We start from the raw sequence: 17,925 nt of genomic DNA, 5'->3' as shown, positions 1-17,925 counted from the left end.
AACACGGTAATAGCACAGCCAAGTACCGTGTTTCCCCCTTTTTAAGACACCGTCTTATTACTTTTTTTTCTCAAAAAACCACAGGGTGGCTTATTTTTGGTGGGATGTCTTACTGGTACCGGTATTTTTATTACGAGTCTGAGGGAAGGGAGGTGTGTGCGTCCCTGGTGCAGCCCTCTCTCCCCGGCCCTGGGATGTTCGCGAAGGGCTGCTCTCTCTCTCCTCCAAGGTGGGGACTCACTTAATAGCAATCTGCTACACTGGAGCTTCTTAAATCTAAACCAGTATAATGGAATCTATCTGTGTGATACAGTCCTAGCAGTAGCCTATACGTAAAGCAAGCAAGGATCTCTACCAGCCAGCTGCCCAAGACTTAAGTTCCAACAGTCTGATGTTCCAACAATGTAGCACTTTGTAGTCACTGATAGCAAAGAAGCTACCTGCTGAGAACAAAGAAGCCAGCTAAGCAGCAATTAAGATTGCTGACTTGGTAAATGGTAGCAATTGAGAAGCAATTGAGCCAGCGAGGTGAGGAAGCACGTGTTGTTAGGACCGGCAGTTTAACTTTTGTGTAGAGCAGCGTTTAGCAGCTCCGTTTAGCAGCTCGCAAACAGCGAAGGAAAAAGTCCTTAATAAATAAAAAAAAGTCCCCAAGGCAAGGACTGCGATCCAAACTACTTACAAATCCTTAAAGGGGCAGCTCCACAGACAACCAAGCAGCATAAGGTAGAAAGAAAACTGCAGCAGGCTTTTTAAAAGGCTGCCTTATGCCTTCGGTAAAAGCAAGGAAACAACAATCAGACATGGGAGATTCCCGTTAAGAGGAAATCAACGTGCATTGAATGGAAAGGTGGGGGGAAGCGAGAGGTGGGCTGTGTGTGTGTGTGTGTGTGTGTGTGTGTGAGTGAGAGAGAGAGAGACGCAGGGGGGGGGGAGAGAGACAGACGCGCGCACGGAGGTCTCTCCCTAAAAGGGAAAACAGCCTTTGCATTCTTCAATCGCCCCTCTTTTCTTCCTCGTGCCTTCATCTCCTCCCCACCCCACTTTTCTCCCCTTCACCAAGTAGAGCTTACACTTGTTGTTGTTGTTGTTGTTTAGTCGTTTAGTCGTGTCCGACTCTTCGTGACCCCATGGACCATAGCACGCCAGGCACTCCTGTCTTGCACTGCCTCCCGCAATTTGGTCAAACTCGTGTTCGTAGCTTCGAGAACACTGTCCAACCATCTTGTCCTCTGTCGTCCCCTTCTCCTAGTGCCCTCAATCTTTCCCAACATCAGGGTCTTTTCCAAGGATTCTTCTCTTCTCATGAGGTGGCCAAAGTATTGGAGCCTCAGCTTCACGATCTGTCCTTCCAGGGAGCACTCAGGGCTGATTTCCTTCAGAATGGATAGGTTTGATCTTCTTGCAGTCCATGGGACTCTCAAGAGTCTCCTCCAGCACCATAATTCAAAAGCATCAATTCTTCGGCGATCAGCCTTCTTGATGGTCCAGCTCTCACTTCCATACATCACTACTGGGAAAACCATAGCTTTAACTATACGGACCTTTGTCGGCAAGGTGATGTCTCTGCTTTTTAAGATGCTGTCTAGGTTTGTCATTGCTTTTCTCCCAAGAAGCAGGCGTCTTTTAATTTCGTGACTGCTGTCACCATCTGCAGTGATCAAGGAGCCCAAGAAAGTAAAATCTCTCACTGCCTCCATTTCTTCCCCTTCTATTTGCCAGGAGGTGATGGGACCAGTGGCCATGATCTTGGTTTTTTTGATGTTGAGCTTCAGACCATATTTTGCGCTCTCCTCTTTCACCCTCATTAAAAGGTTCTTTAATTCCTCCTCGCTTTCTGCCATCAAGGTTGTGTCATCTGCATATCTGAGGTTGTTGATATTTCTTCCGGCAATCTTAATTCCGGCTTGGGATTCATCTAGTCCAGCCTTTCGCATGATGAATTCTGCATATAAGTTAAATAAGCAGGGAGACAATATACAACCTTGTCGTACTCCTTTCCCAATTTTGAACCAATCAGTTGTTCCATATCCAGTTCTAACTGTAGCTTCTTGTCCCACATAGAGATTTCTCAGGAGACAGATGAGGTGATCAGGCACTCCCATTTCTTTAAGAACTTGCCATAGTTTGCTGTGGCCGACACAGTCAAAGGCTTTTGCATAGTCAATGAAGCAGAAGTAGACGTTTTTCTGGAACTCTAGCTTTCTCCATAATCCAGCGCATGTTTGCTATTTGGTCTCTGGTTCCTCTGCCCTTTCGAAATCCAGCTTGCACTTCTGGGAGTTCTCGGTCCACATACTGCCTAAGCCTGCCTTGTAGAATTTTAAGCATAACCTTGCTAGCGTGTGAAATGAGCGCAATTGTGCGGTAGTTGGAGCATTCTTTGGCACTGCCCTTCTTTGGGATTGGGATGTAGACTGATCTTCTCCAATCCTCTGGCCATTGCTGAGTTTTCCAAACTTGCTGGCATATTGGGTGTAGCACCTTAACAGCATCATCTTTTAAAATTTTAAATAGTTCAGCTGGAATATCATCACTTCCACTGGCCTTGTTATTAGCAGTGCTTTCTAAGGCCCATTTGACTTCACTCTCCAAGATGTCTGGCTCAAGGTCAGCAACCACACTACCTGGGGTGTACGAGACCTCCATATCTTTCTGGTATAATTCCTCTGTGTATTCTTGCCACCTCTTCTTGATGTCTTCTGCTTCTGTTAGGTCCTTACCACTTTTGTCCTTGATTATGGTAATCTTTGTACGAAATGTTCCTTTCATATCTCCAATTTTCTTGAACAGATCTCTGGTTTTCCCCATTCTATTGTTTTCCTCTATTTCTTTGCATTGCTCATTTAAGAAGATGCTCTTGTCTCTCCTTGCTGTTTTTTGGAAATCTGCATTCAGTTTCCTGTATCTTTCCCTATCTCCCTTGCATTTTGCTTGCCTCCTCTCCTCCGCTATTTGTAAGGCCTCGTTGGACAGCCATTTTGCTTTCTTGCATTTCCTTTTCCTTGGGATGGTTTTCGTTGCTGCCTCCTGTATAATGTTACGAGCCTCCATCCATAGTTCTTCAGGCACTCTGTCCACCAAATCTAAATCCTTAAACCTGTTCCTCACTTCCACTGTGTATTCATAAGGGATTTGATTCAGATTGTATCTTACTGGCCCAGTGGTTTTTCCTACTTTCTTCAGTTTAAGCTGGAATTTTGCTATAAGAAGCTGATGATCTGAGTTACAGTCAGCCCCAGGTCTTGTTTTTGCTGACTGTATAGAGCTTCTCCATCTTTGGCTGCAGAGAATATAATCAATCTGATTTCGATGCTGCCCATTTGGTGATATCCATGTGTAGAGTCGTCTCTTGTGTTGTTGGAAGAGAGTGTTTGTGATGACCAGCTTGTTCTCTTGACAGAACTCTATTAGCCTTTGCCCTGCTTCATTTTGAACTCCAAGGCCAAACTTGCCAGTTGTTCCTTTTATCTCTTGATTCCCTACTTTAGCATTCCAATCCCCTGTAATGAGAAGAACATCCTTCTTTGGTGTCATTTCTAGAAGGTGTTGTAGGTCTTCATAGAATTGGTCAATTTCACTTTCTTCAGCACCGGTAGTTGGTGCATAAACTTGGATTACTGTGATGTTAAAAGGTCTGCCTTGGATTCGTATCGAGATCATTCTGTCATTTTTGAGATTGCATCCCATCACAGCTTTTGCCACTCTTTTGTTGACTATGAGGGCCACTCCATTTCTTCTACAGGATTCTTGCCCACAGTAGTAGATATGATAGTCATCCGAACTGAATTCGCCCATTCCCTTCCATTTTAGTTCACTGATGCCCAGGATGTCGATATTTATTCTTGTCATCTCATTTTTGACCACATCCAGCTTACCTCCATTCATGGTTCTTACATTCCAGGTTCCTATGCAATATTTTTCTTTACAGCATCGGACTTTCCTTTCGCTTCCAGGCATATCCGCAACTGAGCGTCCTTTCGGCTTTGGCCCAGCCGCTTCATCAGCTCTGAATCTACTTGTACTTGTCCTCCGCTCTTCCTCAGTAGCATGTTGGACGCCTTCCGACCTGAGGGGCTCATCTTCCAGCGTCATAACTTTTATATGCCTGTTGTCTTTGTCCATGGAGTTTTCTTGGCAGGGTTACTGGAGTGGCTTGCCAGTTCCTTCTCCAGGTGGATCACGTTTAGTCAAAACTCTCCACTATGACCTGTCCATCTTGGGTGGCCCTGCATGGCATAGCTCATAGCTTCTCTGAGTTATTCAAGCCCCTTCGCCACGACAAGGCATTGATCCATGAAGGACACAGCTTGGCTAAAAAAATATTTTTGGATCCTTTTATTTAAAAAAATGCTCTCAGAAACGGGAAAGGGAAATCACGAGGCTTTGGCAGCCAGCAGCTACGGCTGTTCGGTGCATTTTTACAAGCTTTTAAAGGAAATACGTGTCTGTGGAACGACAGCAAAATGGGGAGAGATTTTTAGGGGGGGAGTTGGCTGGCGGGAGGGGGGTTATTGCTAGTGGGTGAAGGGTCTATCAGTATGTCTTATTTTCGGGGTATGGCTTGTATCGCGCAATTGCTTAGAAATCCTGCTATGGCTTATATTATGCCTACGTCTTAAAAAGGGGGAAAGACGGTATGTACTGTAATATAGAGTTTATTGTAGTGTATTACAGAGTTTATTTGAATGTACGAGTTCCAGCGGGAACGTCTATCATTTGCTGATTCAGAGTCCAGGATTTGGATCCACTGCCGGATTGGTTTCCACTGGAGGGAATCCTTGCCATTGGTTCCTGCCAAAATGTATCTTTCCCCTGCTAGTTCTGTTACTATATAAGCCCCATTCCCCCCCCCCCATTCCCTGTGTTCTGGCTCTTACCTGTTCTTTGAAGTAAAGAGGTGTTGTACCAGATCCTCGCCTCCTGTTTCTTATTTGCACTGAGCTGAAATCACTGAAGACCCACTACACAATACAAGGAAATGTCTACAAGTTGAAATTTATTTTCATTAAACAGTTTGAGTGCTGTTGTATTCAAGCCCTGCTTGCAGGCTGGCCATTGTGAGAACAGGACGCTGTTTAAATGGGCTTGTTTAGACTCTTCTTATGTTCTTAAGTGTGCCCCCCCTTTTTTAAGCCACTGGAGAATTACAAATGGCTTGCACACTGTGAGGGGCAAAGAGTACAGAGAGCCCCCTCCCATCCTGAGGAGCAGCTCCTCCACCAGCAGTAGCGCCAGCGGGGAGGGGGAAGAGTCAAGGGAGGAAGGAGGAGACGGGTCTCTGGCAGCATAGAGCCCCTGCTACACGTGGGAGAGGAAGAGAGAGAGGGGGAAAAGGGGGAGAAGGAAAACAGGGAAAGGAGGCCCTTTTCCCCTCCGGTTCCGGAATTACGCAGGAGGAAACGCGGAAGGAGATTTGGCGTGCCCAGACTCTTATGCTGGAAGAAGACGCGGAGCGCGCCATTCCAGGGTTCTGGTTCGGACTAGACGGATGTATCCTGTATAGCTCTATCACTGTAAATAGACTGCACATAATAAAAGCATGAAAAGGCAAGGGCGTGGAGAGTCGTTACTCTAGAGTAGTCGCAACGCATCGCCTGTGGCACACACATATCTGTAATAAACTGAACTGAGCCAGGAACTTTTTGTAGCCTTATTTCCCTATTTGTTATTAAAATTATAATTGCCATGGAGTAGGGACCCAGGTGGCGCTGTGGTCAAACCACTGAGCCTAGGGCTTGCTGATCAGAAGGTCGGCGGTTCGAATCCCTGTGACGGTGAGCTCCTGTTGCTTGGTCCCAGCTCCTGCCAACCTAGCAGTTTGAAAGCACGTCAAAATGCAAGTAGATAAATAGGAACCACTACAGCGGGAAGGTAAACGGCGTTTTCATGTGCTGCTCTGGTTTGCCAGAAGCGGCTTTGTCATGCTGGCCACATGACCTGGAAGCTGTATGCCGGCTCCCTCGGCCAATAATGCGAGATGAGCGCGCAACCCCAGAGTCGGTCACGACTGGACCTAATGGTCAGGGGTCCCTTTACCTTTTACCTTTAGTGAAACACTATTTTCTAGAGAGAGAGAGATTGAAGACTAGAAACACTGTAATGCATTGAAAATGATTGCATGTATGACAATCTTCTCCATGGATCAATCTGTTTTACAGCACTCTGGCTACCTTTGAGCATTTTAAAAGGCAGAGAGACATCCACATTCTTCAAGATCTTTGATTTTGGGCTCTTGGAACACACTCCTGTGTTGTGCTTAGTTCTTAGTTCTTAGGAAAGATTGTCAAGTGGACAAAAGGGCAGAAACTGGTCAAGTGAAGCCCTTCTCTGATGTCACTGTGTTAGCTCTGTGCTCCACCATATGCAGGGAATATTACGTTGGGCTGTGATTGATGTTAAACACTGTAGGAAGTAAGGCATCCTTCAGCCATGTGATTCGTTTTTTGCTTGATTTGAGTCCCTGATGCTCTCTTGCAGGAGTTTCACCTACTTCTGTTCAGCTACCAGTATCTAGATCAGGCACCCCCAAACTGCGGCCCTCCAGATGTTTTGGCCTACAACTCCCATGATCCCTAGCTAACAGGACCAGTGGTCGGGGATGATGGGAATTGAAGTCCAAAACATCTGGAGGGCCGAAGTTTGGGGATGCCTGATCTAGCTGCTTTGTCACAAGAGCCATTTCTCCAGTGAGGGTTAATTGTTGCTGATTACCGTAAATTTCAATACCCTATTCTTAATCTTAATATGTGATGCTAGGTAAAAATTTATTTTTTATTTCCCCTGTGTTTCTAATGTTTGAAACCCCTAAGTTCTTCATGCTAAATTCTTTAACAATGAGTCTTTACCAAAAACTAACCTAGTTATTATGGCCATGGTCACCTCATCCGATGCATGATGTCCAAACCAAAATTGGCATGTATGTATACAGTGGTACCTCGGTTTGCGAACGCAATCCGTTCCACGGAGGCGTTCGCTCACTGAGGTTTTCGCTCGCCGAAAGTATGCGTCTGTGTGTGTGTGAAGCGCCAATAGAGCGCTTCTGCACATCCGATGCCGCAGAACCCACATGTAAACACTTCCGGGTCTGCGGCGTTCGTAAACGGAAGTTTTCGTAAACAGAGGTAGGCGTAAACCGAGGTTCCACTGTAACACCGGTCTTGAAACACCTACATTGGCTCCCAGTATGTTTCTGCGCATAATTCAATGTGTTGGTCCTGACCTTTAAAGCCCTAAATGGCTTCAGCCCAGTATATTTGAAGGAGTGTCTCCACCCCCATTGCTCAGTCCAGACACTGAGGTCCTCCTCTGAGGGCCTTCTGGCAGTTTCCTCACTGTGAAAAGTGAGGTTACAGGGTACCAGGTAGAGGGTCTTTTCAGTAGTGGCACCCTCCTTGTGGAACACCCTCCTGTCAGATGTCAAGGAGATAAAGAACTATCTGACTTTTATAAGACATCTGAAGGCAGCCCTGTATAGGTAAGTTTTTGATGTGTTAATGTGTTTAATTTGTTGGAAGCCACGCAGAGTGGCTGGGGCAACTGAGTCAGGTGGATAGGAAGCAAGCAAGCAAATAAACTTATTTACACACACACACACACACACACACACACACACACACACACACAAAGGTGGGACCTGAACACAGAGGAACTGAAATACTCTTCTTTATTTGTTGTAAGGTTGCTTAAATTCCATGCTCATAGTTTATTGTATTTGCTTATTGTCAGGCTTCAGGGAACCCGCTCCCCCTCCCTCACAGCTGGCAGCCAGAAATGGGAAAACATAAAGTTTGTACCATGGTATTTTATTCAATAACTCAGAGAGAGAGACGGATGATACTGACTCTCAGATAATGGTGCTGCTCCGAGTAAAGCCCCACTCTCCATCTCTCCTATTCTACATCACTCCTGCACCGGCTGATCTGTGCTTTCTGCCTCTGAGCTTTCTGTTCTACTACTTAATGCACACTGGGACCTGGGAGAAGGGGGGGTGAGGCAAGCTTTCCAAAGACACTGAGTCTGTCAGCTCTCCCCCCCCCTGGTGTTTCTTCTTCCTGCTGCTCTCCCAATATTTTCCAGCTTCTCCTCTCTGCAGCCTCTGAACTATGACCTTCTGCAAACCACTGTTCTAAATCTGTACTGTTCTTGTCTTCTTGGGAAGGTTCAGGGGAGGCAGTATCCACACCGTTCCTCTTCAGTACAGTCCCTGACACTTGTATGACTTTTGAGAAGTACATGGAGGATAGGTTTGCTATGCTTCTACTCCCATGGCTATGGACAAAGACTGTGAATGATCTGTGAATGAGTACCAGATGTTTGGGACAAACATCGGAGGACAGTCATCTCCATCAATTGCTGCTTGTGAGCACCCAGCATCTGGCTGGTTGCTGTTCGGAACAGATTGGGTAGGAACATAAAAATCAGCATAAAAGGTGCAGGTGTCTTTCCCAACCAAAGCCAGAGATGGCAGGATTGAACCTGGAACTTTCTTCATGCAAAGCACCGAGCTGTGACCTTTCCGAGGTTTCTTCTGATCCAACCAAACAGCAAAATCTTAGACCTTTTAAACAAGTATCTCTCTATTCAAATCAAGTAACCATTTGATGTCTGCAAGAATCCCCCTGGCGTTTTGTCTCTTCAGAGATTATAAAAACTTTTATTTCTGAAGACAGAGGTTGCTGTCTCTAGTTGCTACATTTTGCTCTAGGGATGAAAACCCAGGATGTTTTTTCCTCCACTCAAGAACTCCTCAGAGACGGCTTGCTGCTGCTTTTCAATAACACCATGAGATGTTTGCTAGATCTTAGCACTTAGCTGTTGACTCATTGGTTCAAATCTGCAGTTATTTAAGGCGGCGATGGTGCATTAAAAAAATTCTTTAAAATCTGATTAAGAATAACTTTTGATTTAGAGTCCCCCCTTTTAGTTACATTATTTTTAAACTGAAGGGTTTATTTCAGAGCACCTGTGAGGGGCTCACATGGTGGAATTGCTTCCCTGTGAGAAAGAAGCAAACCTCTCTGAACCCAGGAAACTAGTATATGAAGCAGAAGACAAGGTGAGATCTCTTCTCTGCACAGTTTTCTCTGTGCAAGAGTTTAAATAATAGATATGGAAAAACAATCATTCAACATAAGTACTGGAGCCCAGAGAAAAGTTTTACTTCATTTGTTTATATGACATCTCATGGACTTCAATGGAATATGTATCTCCAGGATGCGTAGCCTTACCCTTAGGCTGTGAGCATTAGCACTAGGAATGCACCTAGGTAAAGGTAAAGGGCCCCTGACCATCAGGTCCAGTCGTGTCCGACTCTGGGGTTGCGGCACTCATCTTGCTCTATAGGCCAAGAGAGCCGACGTTTGTCCGTAGACAGCTTCCGGGTCATGTGGCCAGCATGAAAAAGCTGCTTCTGGTGAACCAGAGCAGCACACGGAAACGCCGTTTACCTTCCCGCCGGAGTGGTCCCTATTTATCTACTTGTACTTTGATGTGCTTTCGAACTGCTAGGTGGGCAGGAGCTGGGACCGAGCAATGGGAGCTCACCCCGTTGCAGGGATTCGAACCGCCAACTTTCTGATCAGCAAGCCCTAGACCAGGCATCCCCAAACTTCGGCCCTCCAGATGTTTTGGACTACAATTCCCATCTTCCTTGACCACTGGTTCTGTTAGCTAGAGATCATGGGAGTTGTAGGCCAAAACATCTGGAGGGCTGCAGTTTAGGGGTGCCTGCCCTAGACTCTGTGGTTTAACCCACAGCGCCACCTGGGTCCCTAGGAGTGCACCTAAGTCCTCTTTATTTAAAGCACCAGTCCTTAATGGTGTATAGTACTGATGTTGATTATGCAAGAGATGTTTTATTCTCTTGCTTATCATTAAACCTGATCAGATCTTGCTGGCTTTTCTTTTTTTTAAGTATTAGAATATACTTTTACTCTGTTGCTGTCCAAGTGTGTGTGTGTGAGAGAGAGGGATGGATGGTTGTTGTTGTTTAGTCGTTTAGTCGTGTCCGACTCTTCGTGACCCCATGGACCATAGCACACCAGGCACTCCTGTCTTGCACTGCCTCCCGCAGTTTGGTCAAACTCATGTGAGAGACAGGGATGGATGGAGGGAATGAATTAAAGGAGTTTACAATCTACACTTCAGCTGTTCAGTTTTCAAACCACTTCCCTTGGAATTGGTGAGTTAGAGTCAGTGAATAAATCAACAATTAAACATTTTAAACATGGAGTAACGAGGATTTGCATCCCTGGAACCACTAGGTATCTCCATGGAGTAGATCTACTGAAATTTGAACCACAGTGTTGGAAACATGTGCCAGGAAGTAGATCTATTGTAGCCGTCCTCTGAAATTTGGATTTCGAGTCCCATGTTACATTGGAGCTTTTGATATTTTTTTTTATTGATGTGTACTCTGAAACATTACAAACAGCAAATGATGTGGGATGATGATCCACTTATGGAAATACAACACTGAATTTAAGGCCAAGTTAACTGTTAGTCTCAGTCAGATCCAACATTCAGCTAAAATAAAGAGCTTTTTTGTTTTATTATCACTGACCATTGGCAAACTGTTCTATTACAATATGGTTTTTCTCAATATATGCAAATATTTTAGGCAATATGAAAATCTCAACCAGTTAGTATCTATCAAATATCAATCTATTCCTTATGGAGGGTCAGAAAACACATTTCATTTACAACGTTCACAAACTAGAAGCATAAAACTGCTCATTAGAAACACACAATTCCCAAAGGGAAATAAACCCTTTACAAAATACAGTGAGTCACACAAACCATTATCTAATACAAATTCCTTCAGAAACACAAGCTTTTTACAAAGATCTCTGTGACAATTTCAACATCACAATGAAAGTAGATTATTTTTTTTATAAAAAACAAAACTCCATGTACAGTTTAGGATTAGTTTGGGAAAAAATCCAGATGAATGAATATGTACAGAAAGTAACTTGGTTCAATGTAAATCTGTCAGGTGAATTATAATTGCTGAAAACACTGCTTAAATTGAAATGTAATATTGCCTGGTGAATAAAATCTTAATCTTTTCCTCTCTTTATAGTCTGATTAGGCTTCATTCTTATATCTGTGTGAACTCATACTATTAAAAAAAACAAAAACTTTTAAAATATGCGCCCAGGCAATTCCAATTCTGTGACCTGCACAAATTATACAATCTCCTGCATACTTTATATCATTTTTTTACCTTTTACATACTGGATTATGGTTTTCCTAGACCTGGGATGTGGTAATAACCTTGGCGGGGCCCTGAAGCCCACCACCTCAAACAGTCTTATTCAGCCACTCCTCTGGCTCCTGAGATTTCAGCAGATATAATCTGTGTGTTTTCAAGCATATCTTCTCAGCCATAAGTGCCCTTGGCCCGGCCACAGTTGCCAGTGATGTGGAGTGGGGGGCAAGGAAATTCACTACATAAAGTGCCTCGTCCATGCAGCACAACATGGCTGGGGAGGTAGGAGGCTTGTGAAATTTGGCACAGGGGGACAATCCCAGTGGAGAATGGTCTTAACCCAGTGTACAGAAGCTTGGAGTGGCATTTTCTGTGTTTCGCTCTCTCAGTGGTTCCATTCTAATGCTGATCCAAATGAAAAGTGGTGACTTGGGAGTTTACTGGAGAAAATACGTTGCTTAACAAGGATAGTTCAGAGACCCAGTTTAAGTCGGCAGCGCCCCTTCACTGGGTTAGCTCATTGCAGCCTTAAGAACTGGCTGAACATGTCCTTGGATGGGAAAGAGGAGGTACATCTGCATCTAAGGCTACTGTGCTCATGGGGGACCAGTTGCCGGCAACTGCAGCTACACAGCCTGCTAGAGCAAAGTACAGCCGACTATTTTGCTCCAGGAGAATGAATGCAAGAAGACTGCTTTGGAGTGGGCAACACCTAAATCAATTCAAAAAGACAATATGTTCTAACTGAAGCCTGAATTCTGAAAAAAGCATTAACTGACAAATGGTAACTTTGTGCCCATCAATGCCAGCAGAATTTGCATCCCAACACTGTCTTGTATCCCGCCAGAGGCTTGATAGACCCCATGTTTTGGAGTCTGGGTCTACAAATGTGGGGTCGAGAGGGAATTGTCAATAACACATGGCTGAATTTGTCATGGTAGATTTCATGCAGCTTAGGGCTGCCCTTCTGTATAGCAATGAGATGCTATGCCGTGTTAATACTATGCATGTTGTGACAGATCCATTGAAAGGCTAAGCTGCTGTTGTGGTTATGAAGAATGCAGAACTGCTCCTTCCCTCAGAATCTGAGGGCAAAGAACAGCAGGGGATCTGACCTAACACAACCTTTGCCAACCTGGTGCCCTCTGGGTGTTTTGGGCCACAACTCAGCTGTCACTTCTGCATGACAAAACCCCCTCTTCTACCCATCAGTTAAAGGCATACATGTTTATTCTCTTCTGCACAGGATTACATGGGTAGACAGGATTTCTGATGGGGTGAGAAGTGGAAGAAGTAGATTTGCTCCAAAACCAGAGGTATATCATCTTCGCAGCAAAGAAGATAAACAGAATATCAAGGCAAACCTGGGCACAGAATTCCCCCGTGTAGATTTTGCTCTTGACTACACAATGTTGCATGTCCTAATGCTTAAAATATTGATGCCTTTTTGAGAGAGTGTTTTCCATTCTTATCCCACACCTTTGATTAAAGTGCTTCAGATGTATTGGGGGGAAACCCTTTCTAGAAAACAGAAAGCTCAGAGGCAGTGGCGATTTGAAAACCTTTGTCAACTCTATCCATCAGAACGCTACATCGATGGCTGTGGAAATGAAACATCCCGTCTGAAAGGCTGTACCAAGGACCTGCAAACTCAGGCCCTTTAAGAGTTGGCTGACTGTGAGGGGAACTTGGCTCATGTCTGAGCTGCTACATGTTTAGGGCAACAGCAGACGTGGTGCCCCTAGGAAAGCTGGAGGAACTGCGCTCTCTTGTTGTATCATGTGCTTTCCTAGGAGTTGTCCTGTCCAGAGAAAAACAGGAACCAACTCACTCTTTGATGTTCTTGCTGCATTTGGAGCAGGCCCCCATGGCGCTTGGGTTGGACTAGTTGAGCAATTGACAACATACACTGCATGTATAAGGGTCTGGGTTCAATCCCTGTACTGCAGTGATTGGCTGAGCTGCCTGAATACTAGGTTGGCAGAAAGGCATTGGAAATGTGGAACAGACATAGCTATGGGGAAGTGGGAATTAAGGGTGGGCACTTGGAGAGGGAGTGGTCTAGGGCAGTGGTCTTCAACCTTGGGCCTCCAGATGTTTTTGGCCTACAACTCCCATGATCCCTAGCTAGCAGGACCAGTGGTCAGGGATGATGGGAATTGTAGTCTCAAAACATCTGGAGGCCCAAGGTTGAGGACCACTGGTCTAGGGGAATGCCAGAAGGAGGCGCTTACGAGCAGGAAGAGGCAGAGAGGAACAGTCAACGTAGCTAGGAGCGGCAGAGGTGAGGAATCAGAAATTGACTGGAAATAATCAGCCAAATCTTGGGCTGCTGGCCTCTGGTCTCCAGTTAAAGGCTGTTGGGTAGCTAAGCTGGGTATACTCTTGCACGGAGCTTGATATGTCGTACTAGATAGACCACTATTCTGATGAAGCATAAGGCAGTTTTCTAAATATTGTATCCTGGACTAGCCAATATCACAAAGATAATGTTTTTCCAGTTGTGTGTGCGATCGCTGGTTAGGCAACCTCCTCCTGTCCACTATATTTCTGAAGGGAAACAACCAATACTTCCCTCCCAAATATAAAAGCACAAAGTGAAATGCTTTCCCTTTTAAAAGGCATCTCCAGAGAAGACCTAATAATAATTGAGCAGACATAAGAGTGTTTTCCTGATAGTGAATTGTCAACTAGCAACAGTGTGGGCTTTGCTGTACGTTAAGTCATGGTGCCTAATGGAGTTTTGTAAGAACGACGTATAAAACATTGTCATAGCTTCACATTCTATCCCCTTCCATTAAACACACAAGATGCTTGAGAATGCACAATATCTGACCACTGCCACACTCCTTAGCAAGAGCATCTTGGCTGTCCTGGTTTGGAAGGTTGTCAAGTTTCTGAGGGGGAGGTAATTCCTAAGGCCAGCTAAAGGGCAAATAGTACCTTAAAAACAAAGGAATTGGACTATGAACCTCATTTATCTGAGGTCAACTATTTTATTGCTTTAAATTATTACAAGTGGTGCTATTTGTCTTAGATTCTCTTCCCCCCACTTGGGGTCAAGAAGGAAGAGGTTGTGCCTTCCCCTCAATTCCTCATCTGAACACGCAATAGAGGCCACTTGGTGTGCTCAGGAACATGACATTGATGCTTGACATCTTGTCATGGAGAAAAATGGTAAGATTACATTATCTAAAATGATTGCTGTCCTTCCTTCTGGCTCCAAAAAAGGGCTCACATTGTGTGTCTGTGTGTGTGTGTGGGGGGGGGGGGGTGATAAGGGAAAATAATTCAAACTGAACTATATCTACCATATTGTGACAGCACTCACTAGAGAACTTTGGGGAAAAGCCACATTCATTATTTTGAAGCTTAAGAGTCGGCTCAAATACCGATTTAATGGATGGGGGAGGCAAATAGACCAAAGGGTTCATACTGTAGTCTATGCCTATTCTCAGCTTGGATGTCCACTAGAGCAACTTGTTTTTCAATTCAATAAGCACCCCCCCCCCCCCGCAATAGCTTTGTCTCTCCCCAATAAGCAATGTCCTTCACAGGTATTGCTTGCATGCCATTTTATCACAGCCATTTCTCCTTATCACCCACTTGACACAGTGATGGTTCTCTCCAGGCAAGTAGACTACACGCCATCTCTTGGTTGGGCCATTTTCCTTCATCATTCTCTCCGATTTCTCCCCCCTTCTGGGACGGAAGCTGCTGCTCTTCTTGGACTGTAATCTTACCTCTCCCATCTTGAGGCACATCAAAATATTTTTCTGGAAAAGACATACATATATAGCAAACACATCGTTGCCAGCACAATTTACATCCAAAATGCTTAAGAGAAAAAACAAAACAAAACCCAGATTTTTTTCGAAGCATATTTCAAAATGTATATTTTCCACATGCCTAGGCACATTAACAAAATTGAATTCTGGAACTACAGTTCCTGTTACTGAATGAATGTCAGTACACCTACTGTGCTCCTTCCTGTGCAAATTGTAGTTGATGTACTGACATGCACTCAACAATAAAGTTCATTACACCAGAACTCTACTGTTTGTGCAGCTGTACAGCCACAGATCACCACGATCTTAATAAACTTATGCTTGCTGCCTGCTGGGAATGCAAAAATGGTGGGTAGCACATGGCTCTTGGATTTGGTTCAGCTGGGTGCATAACAAAATCTGCAAGTCACAATTGTTGTCACCTGAAAGTGATACTTTATATTACATTTTGGTAACATTAGCAGCTGTTTATACTATCCTCTTGGTGAGGAAACATTTGTTGAATTATTTCAGCACTTCCCAGTGCTGAAAATCTGAGGACAAATACAGTGGTGCCTCGCTAGACAAATTTAATTCGTTCCACGGGCCAATTCGTATAACGAAAAATTCGTCTAGTGAATCCCATAGGAATGCATTGAAATTTTTTATTTTATTTTTCCCATAGGAACACATTAATTGAATTTCAATGCATTCCTATGGGAAACCGTGATTCACTAGACGAATTTTTCGCAAAACGAATTCATCTTGCGAGGCAACCTCCGCTAGACAAATCTATTCGTTGAGTGAAAAATTCGTCTTACAGGGCATTCGTCTAGCGAGGCACCACTGTAAATGGTGCTCCATCCTCTGAAGGTGCAGTTCTATCCATACTTACATGGAAACAAACCCCATTAAACTCAGCAGGTATTATTTCTGCATAAATACACAGAGGATTGGGTTGCAGAAGACAAAACCTTAGCATGGGGCATTTACCTCCCCTGCTCTACTTGTTCTCGCAACACTCCACCCAAGTAAAATATTTAAGTAGCAATAAACTCAGCCAGGCAAAAGGTGCTATGGATGTAGGAAAACGACAACAACACATTCAGCTTAATTCATATTGCAAAACTAAGTAAATATTTATTGGAAAAAGCAAACACAATAAGATGAATTGAAAATAAAACATGACAGGCAGACGGCTCTCCCAAAATTCAGATTTTGTATGAGACAGAACTGAAGCAACTACCCAGTTTGTGTTCTCATACAGTATGCATTGTACAGTAATTGATGTTGCTGTGAAATCGCGAGTCCCAATGACCAGCTTTCAGCACCATATCATGGACAGCTCCATGGCTCTTCAGGCTTGTCCAGCTGAAGATGACCTCTGACTAGAGATTATTAAGGGGGAGGAGAGCCATTGCGGTGTGCCAGTTAGAGGGCTGCACTAGCACTTGAGAGATCAGGGTTCCAATTGCCACTTGACCATGAATGTCACTGGGTGAGCCTGGGCCAGTCACCATCTCTCAACCTAATCTACCTTGCAGGCTTGTAGCGAGGATAAAATCAAGGGAATAACTATGTGTCCTGTCTTGTAAACGGCACCCCTCCCAGCCTTCCAAACAGCTCATGGGCATAAAGGTTGCCAGCTCCTGTTCTAATATAATGACATTTTAGAAGGTGAGCTAGGGAGAAAAATAATTGTTTTCTTCACCTGAAATACAAAACCAGAGGACAAACGTCTGCTACAGATTGAAAATATGAAAATGTGGCAAGATTGAAGGGAAATAAAATGGGAAATGAATACTAGGAGAACTAGTAAATCCAGGAAGCTTATCATCTGTCTGAAGTCATTACAGTTTGGAAAGAAGAGCTGGTTCCCCCCCCAAAAAAATTCTTAGATAGTTTAGGCTGGCAATGAGTTTAGCATTCTGTTGACAGGGGAGATGTTTTGCTGTAGAAATATAAATGATTTTATAGGAACTATCAATCAAGTCCCCTCAATGTGGGATAAATGATTCAGGTGCCATCAAAATGATTGGCTTTTGGGAGTGAGGCTCAGGCAGGGGCTCAGCACCCTGAAGAAGTAGGCAGAGTTTACGATGGGGGTGAGCAGACGCCTTGCTTATCAGATCTACTTTGGTTTTTTACTGGAACCAAAAGACCTACCAACCAGAGCCAGGTGCAAAAGGCAATTAAAAAGCAGGGTGATTCTGACCATAATCTGAACTTCAGAGTTTCTTTTCTTAGTACCAGAATGAAGCTGAGCCCACAATGCTCTCATACACTCACTGGCTAATCCAAGACGTCTTCAACTCAGCAGCCTAATTTGAGGATGTGTGTTTGTGTTCTTCTGCTACTGCAATTGTTAACCGCAGGGAATTTGAAACCCTGGCCACTCTAAGAAGAGCCAGATGGGTCAGAGCAATGACCAGCCTCCTGTTCTCACAGAGGCCGATGGGAAGCCCGAAAGCACAGCTGCACTCTCCTCTTTTAAGGCCTTCCAAGGTGGTGGGCATTACTGCCTCTTGTCGGAGCAAATTCCACAATTTTAACTACTGTTATGTGATGTGTGCAGAAGTACTTTCTTCTGGAAAAACATTCAGCTTCATTGGATGTTCCTGAGTTCTAGTGTTATCTCTATTCACTTTCACCGCACATGCATAATTTTATACTCATCCAGCATAGCTCCTCTTACCCCTCTAACTCGCCACAAGTGCAGCTCTGTGGCGGTGAAAAAATTCAACAAATGGTTTTCTAGACTGGCCTTCAAAGCATGTTTCCCTGTCCTTGCTAACCATGAAGAATGGGGTTCTGATCTTGAATATTCGCCATATATTCCTGATGTATCATCCCGACAATGGTCCAAACCTAGCTAATGTTAGGCACCAAAGAGTCCTGTGTAAACCAGTGGAGCAAATTAGTCACAACTAACGTGGCTCTCATTGG

At 44.3% G+C, this 17,925-nt stretch overlaps 1 protein-coding gene across 1 annotated transcript in view; it reads right to left on the bottom strand.

The window, feature by feature from the left end:
* Nucleotides 1–10,375: 10,375 nt before the first annotated feature.
* SHISAL1 (shisa like 1) overlaps nt 10,376–17,925 on the bottom strand; it is a 99,094-nt gene continuing 91,544 nt past the window's right edge. The window contains exon 6 of the mRNA XM_035137631.2: nt 10,376–14,988. Coding sequence (XP_034993522.2) covers nt 14,988 — 1 coding nt within the window. The 3' untranslated portion in view covers nt 10,376–14,987. The remainder of the gene's footprint in view (nt 14,989–17,925) is intronic.

The sequence above is a fragment of the Zootoca vivipara genome, chromosome 5 (assembly GCF_963506605.1).
Source record: "Zootoca vivipara chromosome 5, rZooViv1.1, whole genome shotgun sequence".
In the NCBI taxonomy this organism is placed as follows: Eukaryota; Metazoa; Chordata; class Lepidosauria; order Squamata; family Lacertidae; genus Zootoca; species Zootoca vivipara.
Note: the sequence above shows the minus strand (reverse complement) of the source record. Positions and strands in the feature narration are given on the sequence as shown.